At 36.1% G+C, this 19,394-nt stretch overlaps 1 protein-coding gene across 5 annotated transcripts in view; it reads left to right on the top strand.

Annotated features, from left to right (window-relative positions):
• NEK1 (NIMA related kinase 1) overlaps nt 1–19,394 on the top strand; it is a 194,621-nt gene that overhangs the window by 42,839 nt on the left and 132,388 nt on the right. For 2 of the 5 annotated variants that reach the window (XM_025384756.1, XM_025384757.1), the window contains 6 exons: nt 5,247–5,306; nt 5,568–5,627; nt 5,721–5,771; nt 5,900–5,974; nt 11,569–11,732; nt 11,813–11,944. In XM_025384756.1, coding sequence (XP_025240541.1) covers nt 5,247–5,306; nt 5,568–5,627; nt 5,721–5,771; nt 5,900–5,974; nt 11,569–11,732; nt 11,813–11,944 — 542 coding nt within the window. The remainder of the gene's footprint in view (nt 1–5,246; nt 5,307–5,567; nt 5,628–5,720; nt 5,772–5,899; nt 5,975–11,568; nt 11,733–11,812; nt 11,945–19,394) is intronic. The other 3 variants (XM_025384758.1, XM_025384759.1, XM_025384760.1) reach the window with 2 other exon arrangements.

Here is a 19,394-nt window from a genome sequence, read left to right as displayed (position 1 = left end):
TTTAACAATTAAAAGAATTAAAGGAAAATCAACCCCAGATTTCTGAAGTATTTTAAATATGATTTTTGCATGATTGTAAAAATAGGTTTTTCCCTTGATTTTTTTTTTCTTTTTTCTTTTTTCTTTTTTTTTTTTTTTTTTGAGACAGGGCCTGCACTGCACTCAAGCTATAGTGCAGTGGTGCAATCTTGGCTCACTACAGCCTCCACCTCCCAGGCTCAAGCAATCACCTCAGCCTCCTAAGTAGCTGGGACTACGTATGCACACTACCACACCCAGCTATTTTTTGTGATTTTTGTAGAGACGGGGTCTTGCCATGTTGTTCAAGGTGTTGTCAAACGCCTGGGCTCAAGTGATCCACCCACCTCGGCCTCCCGAAGTGCTGAGATTACAGGCGTGAGCCACCACGCACGGCCTTTCCCTGGATTTTTTTATCTCATTTTTTAAAAAAAGACTTCTTTTGCAAAACCCTGGAAATTAAAGCATCTTTTAGGTTGAAATTCACAATGACTCGTTAGAGTTTTTAACTTCAAGCCTGAAAAAGGAAAGCTTTAACCACTTAAGATACTGTCATGTTTTAATTGCACAAATTTAAGCTAATGTGCATTAAGTTGTTATTATTCAACCTGTCCACAAAATATTCATGTATTGTAAGACTTTTCTTTACTCCAGTTCCTGTTACAGTCACAGGTTTTTTTTTAAAGGCTGTGTTAAAGCAAAGGAGTGGCCACTAAGCCACCAGAGGGAGCTCCTTGAATATATTACACTTTAGTACTTTGGCTGTAATTTTTAAAAAGAACACAAACAGTTCTCTCAGTGTGGATGTTTTGTGTTTCATATTATCCTCTTCACTATAGAAATAGTGTCCTGAAGATACCTGTGTGATCTTAGAGGAACAGCTTAGTATTTTCATTTCATAAATATTTGAATATCTTACATGTAGGGCAATATGGACCATTAGAAGATGAACACAATCTTTGCCTTCATGTAACTTACCCAAGAGTGTACGAATATGTAAACATTCTCTTCTTATTCCACACTATTGTGTAATATATATAAAATTCAGTTATTTATATTGAGTTGCTGTATTAATGTTTTTAAATTGCTTAATTGTTTGGTGTTGTAGTACACAAATTTTGAGAATGGTTCTAGACTAACTACTAAAGTTAACTTGTGCAACATGTCAAAATATAGAATGTAGGGCTCTGTGTCCACAAAGATGATGATTTAGCAACTCTTGGGATATGTATTTTTAAAAAATAGCTTTATTGAGATATAATTCACATACTATATGTAGTTTGTGAAAAGTTTTCAGTTAAATGGTTTTATGTATTTATAGAGTTGCATAGTAATCTGCACAATCAATTTTAGAACATTTTTATAACCCCAAAGGAAATCCTTTTTCCAGTAGCAGCCACTCCGCATTCTTCCCCCAACCCCGCAGCCCTAGGCAGCCTCTAATCCACTTTCTATCTCTATACAGATTTGCTTAATCTGAACATTTTATATAAATGGAATCATATAGTATGTGGTCTTTTGTGACTAGCTTCTTTTACTCAGCATAATGTTTTCACAGTTGATCTATGTTGTAGCATGTATCAGTACTTCATTTTCTTTTTATTGCCAAATATTCATTTGTATGGAAGGAATATGTATTTTTACAAAGCTTCTGGGTAACATTCCCCACTGTTTAAATTCTGTATACATAGAACGTACCTTGAAATGTCAACTGTGTTTTTGTAACGATACTATGAGGAGCATTACAATTTTTATTTCTTGTACTTCAACAACAGTGCCCCCAGAGATCTCTCATAACTATTTTAAAACAAGGGATTGCTATCCATTAGTGATGGCAAAAACATTCTAGTGGGCAAAGAGCAGGGAATTTTTTGTTTGTTTGTTTGTTTCAAGTGATGGAAAGTAGCAGGGTCTGCTATACATAGCGAAGATATTTTATGAAACTTAGGGGTGTGTATGTATCTTCACTGAGTCCAGATGGGAAATATATTTCTTATTGTGGGTTGCCTTTAGAAAAAGTTTGAAAGCTAATGTTCTTTAAATATTTCAGTATTGTTTTTATGTCATCAACTCTAGTGTCTTTTCTGGGGTAATGTGGTAATGTAAATGGTTAGCTTAAATAGGAGTTGAATTGAAATAACTAGCCAAAATTAGAGGTTAGGAGTTAGGAACTAATAATACGGTGAGGGCGTGGGATAGTTCTAAGAACCGATTGCTTGGGTTATTTTGTCAGAGAGTAAATGCATTCTTTAGTTAATCATAAGAGAGGAATCAGGTGTGAGATTTAGTACCGCTTAACACATTGTTACTATAGCCTTGAGTTAAAACATAGTATACCAATAAAATTGGCTTATGATCATTTAATTAAAATGCCAAAGCACATTACAAAAGACTTGTTATTATCATTTATAAGTTTATTAACCCATTGGATGGTATTACATATTTTAAACATCAGCATTTTCCTGGGCTCATACGCAATAATGTATTCATTAAAGCAAAATAGTTGTGTTTCGTTAGAAAGAAATATGCAGTTTAAATTATACCATTGCTTTCTAAAGCAGAAATGTTATCCTTTTGAATTGTTTTCAGTGAAAGTAAATTTTTGTATGCCTTTCAGATTTTTTAATATATTGTGAGACATTTATTTCAAAAATGCTGTGAGAGTCATGCTTATTTTGTAATATTTTGAATTTGCTTTTCAGGGTTAGAATTTTAGTGCCTATCTGTTATGGTCATTCTACATAATTTAGAAAACTGAAGCAAGGGATAATTTATAAAACTAATTTTATACCAATGACTTTTGTTAAAATATAGCTGCTGTTAAAATGGAATTATTAGTAGAGACAACTTTTTTTTTAACACTTCTTTTTTTATACTTTAAGTTCTAGGGTACATGTGTACAACGTGCAGGTTTGTTACATATGTATACATGTGCCATGTTGGTGTGCTGCACCCATTAACTCATCATTTACATTAGGTATATCTCCTAATGCTATCCCTACCCCTCCCCCCAGTAGAGACAAATTTTAATGATATAATCAAATGCTGAATTATTTTATTAATAATGTAAATGACCATCAAAGCATTTTTCCCAAGTAATTTTTTTAAGTAATGTCTGCTTTCCTTTGTATCAAAATCCAGTGTAGGTGAAAAATTGTACAGTATGCTTTTAAAATCATTTTTTCTAAGGTGACTAAAAAATGTAAACACTGGTACATGATAGAATAACTTAAACTTTTCTATAAATTGTTATCTTTTTTGGTATATAGAATTGTATTTCGAATTGTTTGAAAAATTGGTCATGCATTAGGCTTAACCTTGATTACAAAATTGTGTAGTTAACACGGGGTAAAATAAAACTGTAGGTCACTTGTAAGAACATATGCAGAAATCCTGGAAAAAAGAAAAGGACTTAAAAAGGGGGAAATCAAGCAGTTTATCAAAAAATAATTAGTAATTATCAAACAGGATTTATTGGAGTAATACAGGGATGTTTCAACAGTAGAAAACCAATTACTGTAATTTTACTGCATTAGCAGATTAGAGAAGAAAACCATATAAAAATCATCTCGGTAGATGCTGAAAAATCAGTGAAACTTAACACTAACTTTTGTTTTTAAAAGTTTGATTCAAGAAACAGAAAGTAAGTTCTTAATATTATGTATACACACCTGAAACCTATGGCAGGCTTTATACATAATGATGAAACATTGGAATCATTATTATTAGTCAGGAACAAGACAGAGGGATGTGCTGCCATTGCCGTCGTTTAATTATGCCAGAGGTTCTAGATAGAGCAATTAAAAAAAAAGAAATGTAATTAGAAGAGGAGAGAAAACATAGACATGTCATATTTACATTTGATATGATTACCTAGAAAATCTTGGTGAAGCAGCATTAAACTATTAATAAATTAAAGTGGCCTGATGGAAGGGCAACATATAAAAATTAAATGATTATAAAATAAATGGAAAGAAATACCCACACACCCCCCCAGATACTTTTATTTTTATTTTATTTTATTTTATTTTATTTTATTTTATTTTATTTTTTTGAGACAGGATCTCACTCTGTCAGGCTGGAGTATAGTGATGTGTTCATGGCTCACGGTAGCCTCTACCTCCTGGGCTCAAGGGATCCTTCCACCTCAGCCTCCTGAGTAGCTGGGGCAACAGGTGCGGGCCACATGCCTGGCTAATTTTTAAAAATTTTTTGTAGAGATGGGGACTTACGGTGTTATCCAGGCTGGTCTTAAACTCCTAGGCTCGAGCAGTGCTCCTGTCTTGGCCTCCCAAAGTGCTAGGATTACAGGTGTGAGCTACCACACCAGCCCTGCCCCCAAATACTTTAGAATAGACCTAATGAGTAAAGTATAAGATAATTGTGAAAGAAAGGAATCAAAATTAATAGAATGTTATATATCCATGAAGAAAACAGATGCAGATACAAATAATAACATGAATGAACCTTGAAAACAGTGTTGAGCAAAAGCAAGATACGAAAGAGTATATACTGTATGATTCCATTAACAACCCCAAAGCTAGGTAAACAGTATATAAAAGAAGAAATGTAAATATCTAATATATACCATTATGCATTTCATCCATGTAACCAAAAACCACTTTTACCCCTAAAGCTATTGAAATTTTAAAAATTAAAGTCATTTTTCCATCTAATAACACATTAATATTACATGTATGTAAAAATTATAGCTAAAATTATTGTATGTATATAGTTGAACTGTATATATATCTAAGTACATAAAATAATCTCTAAAGAACACTAATGAAAGTATTAACAGTAGTTACTGTTACCTCTGGAGGTGGAGAGCAAAATAGACCATAAATTTTTAATCTTGTTTGAATTTTATATACTGAATATATAGTCACTATTTTGGTTTTTTTTAAATTATCTCCATCATTGGGCTTTTGAAATGATATTCTGTGATAATACGAGAAAACTTAAACATCCATACCTGAGCACAAAACTGTTCAGTTGATGATTGGGGAAGGACCCTTTTCCACAGTTTCTTTGAATCTAATGTTTCTCTTTGTTTAGCAGCATATCAAAGACTACAATGTTTTTTATTTTTAAAGATAATGTAATTTGGAAGAGAGTTATGGAAGTATTGACTCTACCTTTTTCTTATTTTAAATTTCTGTAAATTTGGGATTTTTTTCAAATAAGTGCCTCAGAATCTTTAATTTGTAGTTTTACTTTTTGTCCAGGCCCATCAAACTCCAGAGAAGAGAGTGAATATTGGAGAAGAAAGGAGGAAAATGTCTGAGGTATAAAGACATCTGTCTGGTTATTTTAAAGCTTTGCAAACATAATTTTAAAAAAGAAACAAAATCCTACTCTAAAGCCTCCAAACCTTCCTTATTTCTTTCAAACAAATACCTGTAACTTCTTTTTAAAAAAAAAGAAAAAAGAAAAAGAAAAGAAAAACCTCATTGAACATACCTCTGCCATTGGCGTACTAACTTTCCTGATGAAACTAGAAAAAATAGGAATTATCATTGATAAAAATGTTCTTTTTTTTATTTAAGGAAGCAGCAAGAAAGAGAAGGCTGGAATTTATTGAAAAAGAAAAGAAACAAAAGGATCAGGTAGTTTTTTGCTCTTGCTTTTCTACCTTTGGCAAGTTGTAAGTGATAATAGGTTCAAGAGTTGTAAGAAGCTTGTCTTTAAAATTGTTACAGATTATTAGTTTAATGAAGGCTGAACAAATGAAAAGGCAAGAAAAGGAAAGGGTAAGAGGATAATCTATTAAATATACTTCTTCCTTAAGGAATACACTGATTTTCAGTTTATTGCTAAATGTATTACGTGTATTTTATATTAAATACTTGAAATGGTGTTTTATTTCTTTTCCCCAAAGTTGGAAAGAATAAATAGGGCCAGGGAACAAGGATGGAGAAATGTGCTAAGTGCTGGTGGAGGTGGTGAAGTAAAGGTAGGCATTTTATACCAATATGGTTATACTACCGTTTTTCCCTCCAGTTTCACCTTGTTCTTTAAAATGCATGTACCTTGGGTTTTCTTCTTTTCTTTAGTGTACAATTAATTTTTACCTAGAATTCTTCAACATTTATTATGAATACTTAGCTTTCCTGCATGTGTCTGATATATAACTTGTATTGCTAACTATTATGTGATACTCAAAATTGCTTTAAAAGTTTTTTGTAAAGACTATGATAACATTATTCCTGTCAGAGGAATTATTAAAAATGATACACAATTCGTGACACTGCAGCCTAAAATCGTTCTGTAATTTCATGTAGCCTTAAAGATTAAATTCTCAGAAGACGCTTCTTAATCTGATCCCTGTTGTCTCTCCAACTTCATCTCCATCCATTCCCTACCACACACCCTATGCTGTATTCATGCTGAAATGAAGACCATGTTTGTCGTTTCATCACTGTGTGTAGTCTGCCAAATCTCTTTGTCTTTGCACTTGTGTTTGCCTTTACTTAATAGCACTCCTCCATCCCTCCTCACCCTCACCCCCACCTCCATCCATTTACCTAAATAACCAGTTACCTAGATGAGTTAATCCAAACATTCCTTCTGGGTAGATCCACACTATTTAACTTTGGGCACATTACTGAACTTTTCTGAGCTTTGGTTTCTTGATGGAAAAAAAAAAAACAAAACTTTTTTTCTGAGAACAGTGCCTGGAACCTGTCTGGCAAGGACTTCTATAGTAATTTCCCTTTCCTTTCTTTGTTCTGCCATTCTGAATCTTGTACTTCCTCTTGTGCTCATGTAGCATCCTACACACATTCTGTTTGTAGTAGGTGGAATTCTAAGATGGTCTTCAAGATTGTCGACCCCTAGTATACACACCTTGTATCATTCCATTCCCTTGAGTGTAAGTGGTACCTGTAAATACTGTGGTATAGCAGCTCACTTGATTAGGTTATGTTATATGGTGAGTGGTGATGGCATGGTCCCTCCCAGAGTTACATTAACATATAAGACTCCTTCATAGCTGACTGGAAGGGGAAAAGAAATTAGAAAGATATAATTCTGCTCACCTGGAAGATAGTAAACATTCATGTGGCAGAACAAAACAGTAGAGATGACCTCTGCAAGTAGTGGTCTCTGATGGGCAACTAGCAAGAAAATTGTGGTCCAAGTCATACAGTCACAAGGAAATTAATTCTGCCAAGAACCAGTTAACTTGGAAGAGATCCCGAGTCTCACTTGAGAATTGTAGCCCTGGCTGACACCTTGATTTCTGCCTGGTGAGATCCTGAGGAGGGGACCTAGCTAAATGCACCCAGACTCCTGAGCCGGGGGAACTGAGATTATAAATAGATACTCTTTTAAGCTGCTAAATTTGTGATGATTTGTTATACAGCAATAGAAGATGAATGAGCTAGTTTGTATCACTGAATAAACTGTAAGTCAGTATATCTTTTTTTTTTTTTTTTTTGAGATGGAGTTTCACTCTTGTTGCCCAGCCTGGAGTGCAATGGCACAATCTTGGCTCTCTGCAACCTCTGCCTCCCGGGTTCAAGCGATTCTCCTGCCTCAGCCTCCAGAGTAGCTGGGATTACAGGCATGCATCACCATGCCCAGCTAATTTTGTATTTTTAGTAGAGACAGGGTTTCTCCATGTTGGTCAGGCTGGTCTTGCACTCCCGACCTCAGGTAATCTGCCCACCTCGGCCTCCCAAAGTGCTGGGATTACAGGCGTGAGTCACTGTGCCCGGCCTAAGTCAATACATCTGCAAACTATAAGTTTCACTCACCTATACCCATTAATCTTGATATTTAAATGTACAATAGATAGATACTTATAAAATTGGATCGATTACAATTCTTGTTTTTTTCCCCAGAAGTTATAATTTGAATAAAAGTTTGTTTTATCTAGACATATACATTCTGCCCTGCATTTATAGATTTGTTTTTCAGTCTCTTGAGATGCAGAAGTTCTTCATATCGTATTAATAATTCATTAAGAGTAACTTTTTCCAAATTTGTATTAATATAGATTATACAGTGTTTTTAGTAGTATAATTTTATCTTACCTTTAAATAGAACTTATTATCTCCTAAATGATCAGGAATGACTCAGAATCTGGTCCATTCTAAAATAACTAACCTCATATCTTATCTGATTGGAAAGAGAAAGCTTACCAACTTGTACACCTTCAGATCTTGTCAAGCTTTTTTTAATCAAGTCCATGATTAGCATTTAAGTTTTGATGATTTTTTTCTTCTCCCTTTTGTGTAATAAAGTGCTTTTTCCTATGATGTCTAATATAGTTTAATCAGTTTTATTAATGTTTAGTAACTGAGACAATTTTCAAGTTAGATACTGTGTGCTGAATAGATTTCTGTGTCAATTTATAAACTTCTGTAATGCTTTCATTGAAGACTAATAAAACAATTTATCTTCCATGATTTAGAGGAAATTCTATGTCAGGGTCTATATTTATTCCTCATTGAGTTTGAAATATTTTAACTGTTAGGCTGTTTGATTTCTGTGTAGTTGATAAGGACCTGGAGGCTCAATGTAATATGAATCAAATTAAGGAGATCCCCAAAAGAAAGATAAAACTAAAACTAAAGGAAGTATTTCAAAATTAATACTATTATTACATACTTCTAAATAAGAGGCATTATTATTCATAGTATAAATATCCAATGTAAATGTTTTTGATCATTTAGTATCTGCAAAATCTGGACCTTCTTTGCTTTATCCATTTTTAATGTGTCTTTTATGAATGTGTTTTAGAAAAATTATATATTCCACATTTATGGTTATATGGTGATTATAATATGGAAGAGGTGTATCTCGTTTGAAAATATATTGGAATACCATTCGGCAGTAAAAAGAATAGCCTGTTTATACGTGCAAAACCATGGATCAATCTTAAAAACCTGTGAGTGAAAGAAACCAGATAAAAGAGTACATATTTTTTATTTCATTTACATGATATGATAGGAAAGGTGAATCCAACCTGCAGTGACAGAAAGCAGATCAGTGGTTGCTGGCAGTGGGAGCATTTACTGCAAAGGAACACAGGGGAACTTTCTGGGGTAATGAATATGCTTTTGATTGTGGTAGTGGTTATGTGAGTGTCTACATTTGTCAGAATTCAACCTGTGCTTATAATTGGTGAATTTTTATTGCACATAAATTATGTCTCAAACAAACATATTTCATCAGTATTCTAATACAGTATTTTCAACATTATTTTGAGTATGAGCATCTTCTGAGATGTTTACATACTTTTGTTTTTGCTAAAGAGAAACAGAACACTCAGCCAAGTTAAGATGATATTAGCATTGGACTAAACTCGAAGAGTAACCGGTTTCATAGGAAATATGACTACCTTATAACAGAATTCTGATTCTTGACTTCAGGTGTACATTTTGAGGATGTATGTAAGGACCACCTTGATGGAGTTTCCTATTCTAGTAATTTTCATCACTTGTTATTTGAACATCTTTAATCAGTTATCTATGTTTATCTTGTATTGCTTTTTTTTTTAATAATGCTTATAAAATAGTGTGCAGCTTACAGGATATTAAGACAAATTTTATCTTATTGGGTTACACTGAAGTTTCTTTTATTGGATTCTGACATCTTTCTTTCTTTCTTTCTTTCTTTCTTTCTTTCTTTCTTTCTTTCTTTCTTTCTTTCTTTCTTTCTTCTTTCTTTTCTTTCTTCCTTTCTTCCTTTCTTTCCTTTCTTTCCTTTCTTTCCTTTCTTTTCTTATTGAGACAAGATCTCACTCTGTTGTGAGGCTATAGTGCAGTGGTGGGATCACGACTCACTGTAGCTTTGACCTCCTGGACTCAGGTGATCTTCCCATCTCCCCATCTCAGCCTCCCGAGTAACTGGGACTACAGACATATGCCACTGTGCCCGACTAATTTTTTGTATTTGCAGGGATGTGGTTTCGCCAAGTTGAGCAGGCTAGTCTCGAACTCCCGAGCTCAAACGATCCGCCTACCTCAGCCTCCCAAAGTGCTGGGATTACAGGCATGTGCCACTGTGCCTGGCCTTTGTTTCTTTTTTTAACCAGACATTTTCCTTAAGATGTTATCACCTGGAAGTTTTCCCTTTTTTACTGTCAGTATTGTGGCTTCTGTTCTTATCACTTCACATGCTCAAAAAACAGTTTTTTAAAGGCTTCCACTCAGCTTTAGTCATATCTGATGGTCTTATTCTCAGATAAGAAAAGTTGAAATAAGTTGACCTTTGCATTTGAGGTTATTGATTTCTTCTTAATGAAATTCTTTCACCATGACTTCTATAGCATTATACAGTTTTTATTTACTTTTATCTTTCTGGCATCTGTTTTTTACTCTGAGTTTTCCATGTGGTTGAGTTCTTTATGTCTCTGTGGTTGAGTCTTTGTCTTTGCCTTTATCCTTTGTCATTCCTGCAGAGAATCCAGACTTCCTTCAGCATTTACTTTTTCGTTGATTGCTTGTCTTTACTTCTAGGCTTCTTGGCTTGGTGTCAGGGAAGCAACATCCTTCTAATTAATTCCTCTGCCTTACTTTCTTATTTCTGCTTACCATGCGTAATATTGACTTACTGACCTTTAAAACTCTTTTGGTATACTACTGCTGCTAGAAACTTTATAAATCCTTTCTATTGTTATTTATTTTTTGAACACAAGCACCCAGGGCAGGTAGCATTTAGCTATAGCAAGCTTTTATAGCCAAACTTAATACTCCTTATTTGCCTTCCTTCTATTTGTCATCATACTTCCTTCCTCCTCCACCTTCCATACCTAAGTATATATGCATACATTGCTTATTTTTACTTTAATGCATTGGCTCATATTTACTCTCCTTACATTGCTATCAAGACCAGATTAAACAATATCTCTCCCCAAGGCCTTTTTTCTAAATAAGGATTTTACTGTTGATTTTTTTTTACTATTTTGTGAATTTGCTCAGTACTTAAACTACTTTGGAATCTCTCTGTTGTCACTTGTTTACCACAGAATTGGAAGTTTTTCTAATTTTGTGCTATTTTTCCCAACTTGGAAACTAAAGATAGATATGACTTTTTGCCTCTTTTATATACATATAGAACATGTTTTAATAATTATACCTTCATATGTGCTTAGCGAATTTAAGGATTTGGGGTATATTAAAAGCCATATGCAGACGTTTTTGTTAAATATAATTCTGAGTGTTATATAAAAGCATGCTGTCCTTTACTTATAAGCTATACATAAACTTAATGAAACAGAATTACATGAAACGTATATTGGAAGCTTGTTTCAAAACCTTTTAAGACCAGATTTTTCCATATTTACATGAAATTAGTGTCATTGCTGTTTTCGTTTGTCACATTATGCTTTATTATCACTTACAAAGTATACTGCTTTTTGGCTGTTAATAGTTATAATAGGAAAACATTTTGCTTTAGGCTTTATGTTTGTTAGTATGTTCATATTAAGTAATTACTTTTTAAAAGTCAAGCACTGAAATTTACTTTTCTTTTGAGACTAGTACAGGCCCGTTAGGCCTTATAAGATAAACATGTGAGAGCTCTTTGTTTAATCCCTAGGCTCCTTTTCTTGGCAGTGGAGGGACTATAGCTCCATCATCTTTTTCTTCTCGAGGACAGTATGAGCATTACCATGCCATTTTTGACCAAATGCAGCAACAGAGAGCAGAAGATAATGAAGCTAAATGGAAAAGAGAAATATATGGTCGAGGTCTTCCAGAAAGGTATGGCTATGTTCTGCAGAAGTTGCTTATGCTTTGCTTCTGAGATAGTAATGAAAGTCACTGTGCATATTTATCTACAGCGGAATTCTGCCTGGAGTTCGTCCAGGATTTCCTTATGGGGCTGCAGGTCATCACCATTTCCCTGATGCTGATGATATTAGAAAAACTTTGAAAAGATTGAAGGCGGTGTCTAAACAAGCCAATGCAAACAGGTTGGACTGTGATGATCCGTGAATTCATCCTTGTGTGTAATTTGTCATTTGTCATACATAGCTTAGTACCTACACTTTGTGGATGTTTTCTCCATTGTTCATATATGATGTTTTTTGCCTCTTGGGTGCAATAATTTTCTCAGGTGCAAATTTGGCTCTTGATTACACTGTGGTAAGCATGTAGCTCTCCAGTTCAGCCTGATTTTTGTGTCTTATTTGTCTGTTTAGACTGAATATACTATTTAAAGGAACATGTGATAACATTCTGCCAACATAATTATAACGTTTCATCACCCACTTACTTTAAATAAATCAGGATATAAATCTAAATTGAATCACACTTTATGCAGAACCCCAGTGCATTTTTCGCCCTTTTCTTCATCACTTCAAAGCCTAGTTTTCTCTTTGTCTTAGCATGCTTTCTCTTCACATTCATCTCTGATTTATAACTCGTTGTGATCCTGTTCATCATATTATTTCTTTTCTTCCATTGAATTAATTTAATAATGATAACTGATTAATGTATACTGAGCAGAGATAAATAATTGAGGTAAATATAAATTAACATTTATATATATGTTATAAATTATATACAGAAACCTGATACATCTAGCTTATATTTTTTGAGAAAGGAAGGTTGCAGACTTACACATACGCATATTTTTTATGGATAGTGAGACAAATTTTTTGGGAGGCTTTTATTCTCCAGAATTATTGATCTTTCTAGTATATATATTTTTTAATTGGTAAACTTCATTTTTAGAGCGATTTTGGTTCACAGCAAAATGGAGTGGAAAGTACAGAGTTCCTATGTACCCCTTCCTCACACATGCACAACCTCCGTATCAACATCCTCATCTGAGTGATAGTGTTAGTTACAATCAAACATTGATCCATTATCACCCAAAGTCCATAGTTTACATTAGAGTTTACTTATGGTATGTACATTCCATGGCTTTTGACAAATGTATAATTACAGATATCCACCACTGTAATACAAAATAATGTCACTGCTTTCAAAATCCCCTGAGCTCCACCTGCCTCCAACCTCCCTCCCAACTCTTGGCAACCACTGATTGCTTTACTGCCTTCATAGTTTTACCTTTTTTGGAATATCATATACTTGGAATCATATAGTATGTGGCCTTTCACATTGGCTTTTCTCACTTCCTAATATGCATTTAAGGTACCTCCATATATCTTCATAGTTTCATACCTTATTTCTTCTTAACACCATTGTATCGATATACCATACTTTTTTTTTTTTTTTTTGGTGATTTTTTTTTTTTTTTTTTTTGAGATAGGTGCTTGTCCTATCACCCAGGCTGGAGTGCAATGGCATGATCACGGCTCACTTGCAGCCTTGACCTCTGGGACTCAAGTGGCCCTCCTACCTCAGCCTCCTGAACAGCAGGGACTGCAGTTACTTGCCACCATGCGTGGCTGATTTTTTAATTTTTTTGTAGAATGGAGTGTCACTATGTTGCCCAGGCTGGTCTTGAACTCCTGGGTTCAAGCAGTCCTCCTGCATTGGCCTCCTAAAGTACTGGGATTACAAGCATGAGCCACCACACCAAGCCAGAATAGATGTACTACACTTTATCCATTATTCTACTGAAGGATATCTTTGTTGCTTTTAAGTTATGGCAATTATGAATAAAGCTTCTACAAACATTTGTGAGTAGGTTTTTATGTGGACATGTGTTTTTTAAGTATTTAAACAGATGCCAAGAGGATGATTGCTGGATCGTGTCTTAAGAGTATGTTTGATTTTGTAAGAAGTCACCAAACTGTCTTCTAAAGTGGCTATACCATTATGCGTTCCTGCCAGCAGTGATTAAGAATTCCTGTTGTTCCACATCCTCTCCAGCATTTAGTGTTGTCAGTGTTTTGGATTTTGGCCATTTTAATCAGTGTGTAGTGGTATCTCATTTTAATTAAAATTCCCTATTGACATATTCAGCATTTTTTCATATGCTTCATGCCATCTGTATATCTTTCTTGATGAGTTGTCTGTTCAGGCCTTTTGCTCATTTTTAAATTCATTTTTATATTGTTGAGTTTTTAAAGTTCTTCGTATATTATGTATAACAGTCTTTCATCAGGTATGTCTTTGGCAGATATTTTCTTTTTCTTTGTGGCTCATCTTCTCATTCCCTTAATATTCTGTTTTGCAAAGTGGAATGTTTTTATTTTAATGAAGTCCGGCATATCAATTGTTGTTTCTTTCATGGATTATGTCTCTGGTGTTATAACTGAAAAGTTATCACCATACCCAAGTTCATTTGGGTTTTCTCCTATGTTATCTTCTAGTTGTTTCATAGTTTAATGTTATCTTTAGATCTGTGATCCATTTGAGTTAATTTTTGTGAAGGATGTAAGGTCTGTGTCTAGATTTGTTTTTTTGTACGTGGATGCCCAGTTGTTCCACATCTCTTGAAAAGAGTATATATGCTCCTTTAAATTGCCTTTGCTCCTTTGTCAATGATTGGTTGACAAAGGATTTTTATGTGGGTCTACTTCTGTGCTCTCTGTTCTGTTTTACTGATTAAGTCTTGAAATCAGGTAGTTTCAGTCCTCCAGCTTTGTTCTTCAATACTGAGTTGGCTATTCTGGTTCTTTCGTCTTTCCATGTAAGCTTTAGAATCAGTTTGTCCATATCTACAGGCTAGCATGCTGGGATTTTGAATTGGGATTGTGTTGAATCTGTAGATCAACTTGGGAAGAACTGACATCTTGACAATATTCAGTCTTCCAGTACTTCCTATTAGACCTGAAATATCTCCATTTATTTAGTTCTTTGATATATTTTATCAGAATTTTGTAGTTTTCTTCATATCCATGCAAATTTTTTTTTATTTGTGACCTATATATTACATGTTGGGGAGTGCTAATGAAAGTGATAATGTGTTTTTAATTTCAAATTCTACTTGTTCATTGTATAGATAGGAAAACAATTGACTTTTGTTTATTCACCTTCCATCCTGCAACTTTGCTATAATCACTTTTTCTGGGAGGGGTATTTTTGGTGTTTCTTTTGAATTTTCTACATAGACAGTCATGTTATCTGCAAACAAAGACAGTTATATTTCTTCCTTCCCAGTCTGTATACCTTGTGCTTTCTTTCCTTATTGCATTAGCTAGAACTTCCAATATGATGTTGAAGAGTGGTGTTGAGAAAGGACATCTTTGTCGTGTTCCTGATGTTAGCCAGAAAGCTTCAAGTTTCCATTAAATATGTTATCTGTAGGTTTTCTGTAGATGTTCTTTATGAAATTGTGGAAGTTCTTCTTTAAGTTTTCTGAGATTTTTTTAAAGTCAGAAATGGTTGCTGGATTTTGTCAAATGCTTTTTTTTTTTTTTTTTTGCATGTATAGATATGATCATGTGATTTTTCTTGAGCTTATTAATGTGATGGATTAATGTAATCCATTGATTAATTAATCCATTAATTGATTTTCAGATGTTGAACCAGCTGTATTTTCTTATATTTTGCTATAAGAATAAAAATGCCCTTTTCTTTCATAGCTGGCAATGACTTACAAGGAAATGATTTAATTACTATGTGTATAATTTTCTCGTGATCTCTTTCTTAATAATATTCATTGTGTTAGATTTACATACACACTGTAATCTTTCCACTGACGTGGAGCAACAACTTACACTACTCCAAATTTTAGCTACCGTCAGTGTTTGCTTTACTGAAAGGCATTTAATCTTTTTCCTTCCTCTCATTCTCAAATTCTTTTTTAATACTCTTTCTTTTGCTGAATTCAAGAATTTTCATGTATTTCTGTTTTTAAAATACCAGCAGCTAACTACCTTATTATTGTCCTTTCATACAGTGTTCTCAGTCAACTGTTCATACCTCCTTTTTCTCTCCTTTGTGCTCAGTAAAAAAGAAAACCTGAAGAAAAATCACACGAGGCTTTTCTTTTTCTTGTTTTTCTGCTTGCTAAGTGATGTAGGTTAGTTTTAGAAAAATTGGAACATAAAGGAAGAGGGTGTTAGGAAACAGGAAAGAAAATAATTCCGAATTCCTACAGAGACAGTCACTGGTGAAGACTTTGGTTAATTTTTTTGCATACTTTTTTCCTTTTCTTTTTCCGAGATCATGGAAATCAAATCACACATACAAATTTGTATCTTTTTAAATTTAGTGTTCTTGCCATACATATTTCCCGTGTTAAAAATTGTTTTCAGTTTTTTAATATCTGCATAAAATTCCAGTGCCTGAATGTGCTATGATTTATCTAACAAATCCCCTAGTATAACAAGTTGTTTGTAATCCTTCACCTTTTTGAACATTTTTCTGCCACATTTTATTCTTCATTTTTTATTATTTCTGTGAAATAGAATCTTACAGAGCAACTTGGGAGGCTGAGGCAGGAGAATCACTTAAACTCAGGAGGCAAAGGTGGCACTGAGCTGAGATCACGCCACTGCACTCCAGCCTGGGTGACGGAGTGAGACTCTGTCTTAAACAAACAAAAAAAGACCAGCATAGTGGCTCAGGCCTGTCATCTCCTTTAGTCAGGGTTCTCCAAAGAAACAGAACCAGGCCGGGCATGGTGGCTCAGGCCTGTAATCCTAGCACTCTGGGAGGCCAAGGCAGGTAGATCACTTGAGGTCAGGAGTTTGAGACCAACCTGACCAACATGGTGAAACCCCCTGTCTCCTAAAAATACAAAAACTAACCAGGTGTGGTGGCACATCTGTAATCCCAGCTACTTGGGAGACTGAGGCAGGGGAATCGCTTGAACCCAGGAGGCAGAGGTTGCAGTGAGCCGACATCGTGCCATTGCACTCCAGCCTGGGCAACAAGAGCAAAATTCTGTCTCAAAAAAAAAAAGAAAAAGGGGTGGCTGGCAAGATGGCTGAATATAACAGCTCCCGTCTGTAGCTCCTAGCAAGATTGACACAGAAGGTGGGTGATTCCTGCATTTCTAACTGGGGTGCGCTGTTCGTCTCATTGGGACTGGTTGGGCAGTGGGCGCAGCCCAAGGGGGGCAAGCTGAAGCAGGGTGGGGTGTCACCTCATCCGGGAAGTGCAGGGGATCAGAGAACTCCCTTTCCTAGCCAAGGGAAGCGATTAGGGACTATACCGTGAACTCCGGCCCAGATACTGTGCTTTTCCCACAGTCTTCACAACTTGCAGACCAGGAGATTCCCTCCGGTGCCTATGCCACTGGGGCCCTGGGTTTCCAGCATGAAACTGGGCTGCCATTTGGGCAGACACCGAGGTAGCCACAGGAGTTTTTTTTCATACCTCAGTGGCACCTGGAACACCAGTGAGACAGAACTGTTCACTCCCCTAGAAAGGGGACTGAAGCCAGGGAGCCAAGTGGTCTGGCACAGTGGGTTCCACCCCCACAGAGCCCAGCAAGCTCAGATCCACTGGCTTGAAATTCTGGCTGCCAGTACAGCAGTCTGAGCTCAACCCGGGACGCTGGAGCTTGGTGCGGGGAGGGGCGTCTGCCTTTGCTGAGGCTTGAGTAGGCGGTTTTACCCTCACAGTGTAAACAAAGCCACTGGGAAGTTCGAACTGGGAGGAGCCCACCGCAGCTCACCAAGGCTGCTGTGGCCAGACTACCTCTCTAGACTCCCTCCTCTCTGGGCAGGGCATCTTTGAAAAAAAGGCAGTAGCCCCAGCCAGGAACTTATAGATAAAACCCCCACCTCCCTGGGACAGAGCTCCTGGGGGAAGGGGCTGTTGTGGGCACAGCTTCAGCAGACTTAAACATCCCTGCCTGGCAGCTCTGAAGAGAGCAGCAGATCTCCCAGCACAGTGTTCAAGCTCTAATAAGGGACAGTTGGCCTCCTCAAGTGGGTCCCTGACCCCCGTGTATCCTGACTGGGAGACACCTCATACAGGAGAGTTCTGGCTGGCATCTGGCAGTTGCCCTTCTGGGACAAAGCTTCCAGGGGAAGGAACAGGTAGCAATCTTTGCTGTTCTTCAGCCTCTGCAGGTGATACCCAGGTAAACAAGGTCTGGAGTGGACCTCCAGCAAATTCCAGCAGACCTGCAGCAGAGGGCCCTGACTGTTAGAAGGAAAACTAACAGAAAGGAATAGTATCAAAAAGGACATCCACTCAGAGACCCCATCCGAAGGTCACCGACTTCAGAGACTAAAGGTGGATAAATCCACAAAGATGGGGAAAAACCAGCACAAAAAGGCTGAAAATTCCAAAAAACAGAACGCCTCTTCTCCTCCAAAGGATCACAACTCCCTGCCAGCAAGGGAACAAAACTGGACAGAGAATGAGTTTGATGAATTGACAGAAGTAGGCTTCAGAAGGTGGGTAATAACAAACTCCTTCAAGCTAAAGGAGCATGTTCTAACCCAGTGGAAGGAAGCTGAGAACCTTGAAGAAAGGTTAGACAAATTGCTAACTAGAATAACCAGTTTAGAGAAGAACATAAATGACCTGATGAAGCTGAAAAACAGCACGAGAACTTCATGAAGCATACACAAGTATCTGTCGCCGAATTAAGCAGAAGAAAGGATATCAGAGATTGAAGATCAACTCAATGAAATAAAGTGAGAAGACAAGATTAGAGAAAAAAGAGTGAAAAGATATGAACAAAGCCTCCGAGAAACGTGGGGCTATGTGAAAAGATCAAATCTACATTTAATTGGTGTACCTGAAAGTGACGGGGAGAATGAAACCAACTTGGAAAACACTCTCCATTATATGCTCCAGGAGAACTTCCCCAACCTAGCAAGACAGGCCGACATTCAAATTCAGGAAATAGAACACCACAAAGATACTCCTTGAGAAGAGCAACCCCAAGACACATAATCGTCAGATGCACCAAAGTTGAAATGAAGGAAAAAATGTTAAAAGCAGCCAGAGAGAAACGTCAGATTACCGATAAAGGGAAGCCCATCAGACTGACAGTGGATCTGTCTGCAGAAACCTTACAAGCCAGAAGATAGTGGGGGCCAGTATTCAACATTCTTAAAGAAAAGAATTTTCAACCCAGAATTTCATGTCCAGCCAAACTAAACTTCATAAGCAAAAGAGAAATAAAAAATTCTTAGAAAATGCTGAGAGATCTTGTCACCACCAGGCCTGCCTTACAAGAGTTTGTGAAGGAAGCACTAAACATGGAAAGGAATGGCCAATAGTAGCCATGGCAAAAGCATGTCAGAGTGTAAAGACCATCAACACTATGAAGAAACTGCATCAACTAATGGGCAAAATAACCAGCTAGCATCATAATGGCATGATCGAATTTACACATAACAATATTAACCTTAAATGTAAATGGGCTAAATACCCCAGTTAAAAGACACAGACTGGCAAATTGGATAGAGTCAAGACCCGTGAGTGTGCTGTATTCCCATCTCACATGCAAAGACACACATAGGCTCAAAATAAAGGGATATAGGAGTATTTACCAAGCAAATGGAAAGCAAAAAAAAAAAAAAAAAAAAAAAAAAA

The sequence above is a fragment of the Theropithecus gelada genome, chromosome 5 (genome assembly GCF_003255815.1).
Source record: "Theropithecus gelada isolate Dixy chromosome 5, Tgel_1.0, whole genome shotgun sequence".
NCBI lineage: Eukaryota > Metazoa > Chordata > Mammalia > Primates > Cercopithecidae > Theropithecus > Theropithecus gelada.
Note: the sequence above shows the minus strand (reverse complement) of the source record. Positions and strands in the feature narration are given on the sequence as shown.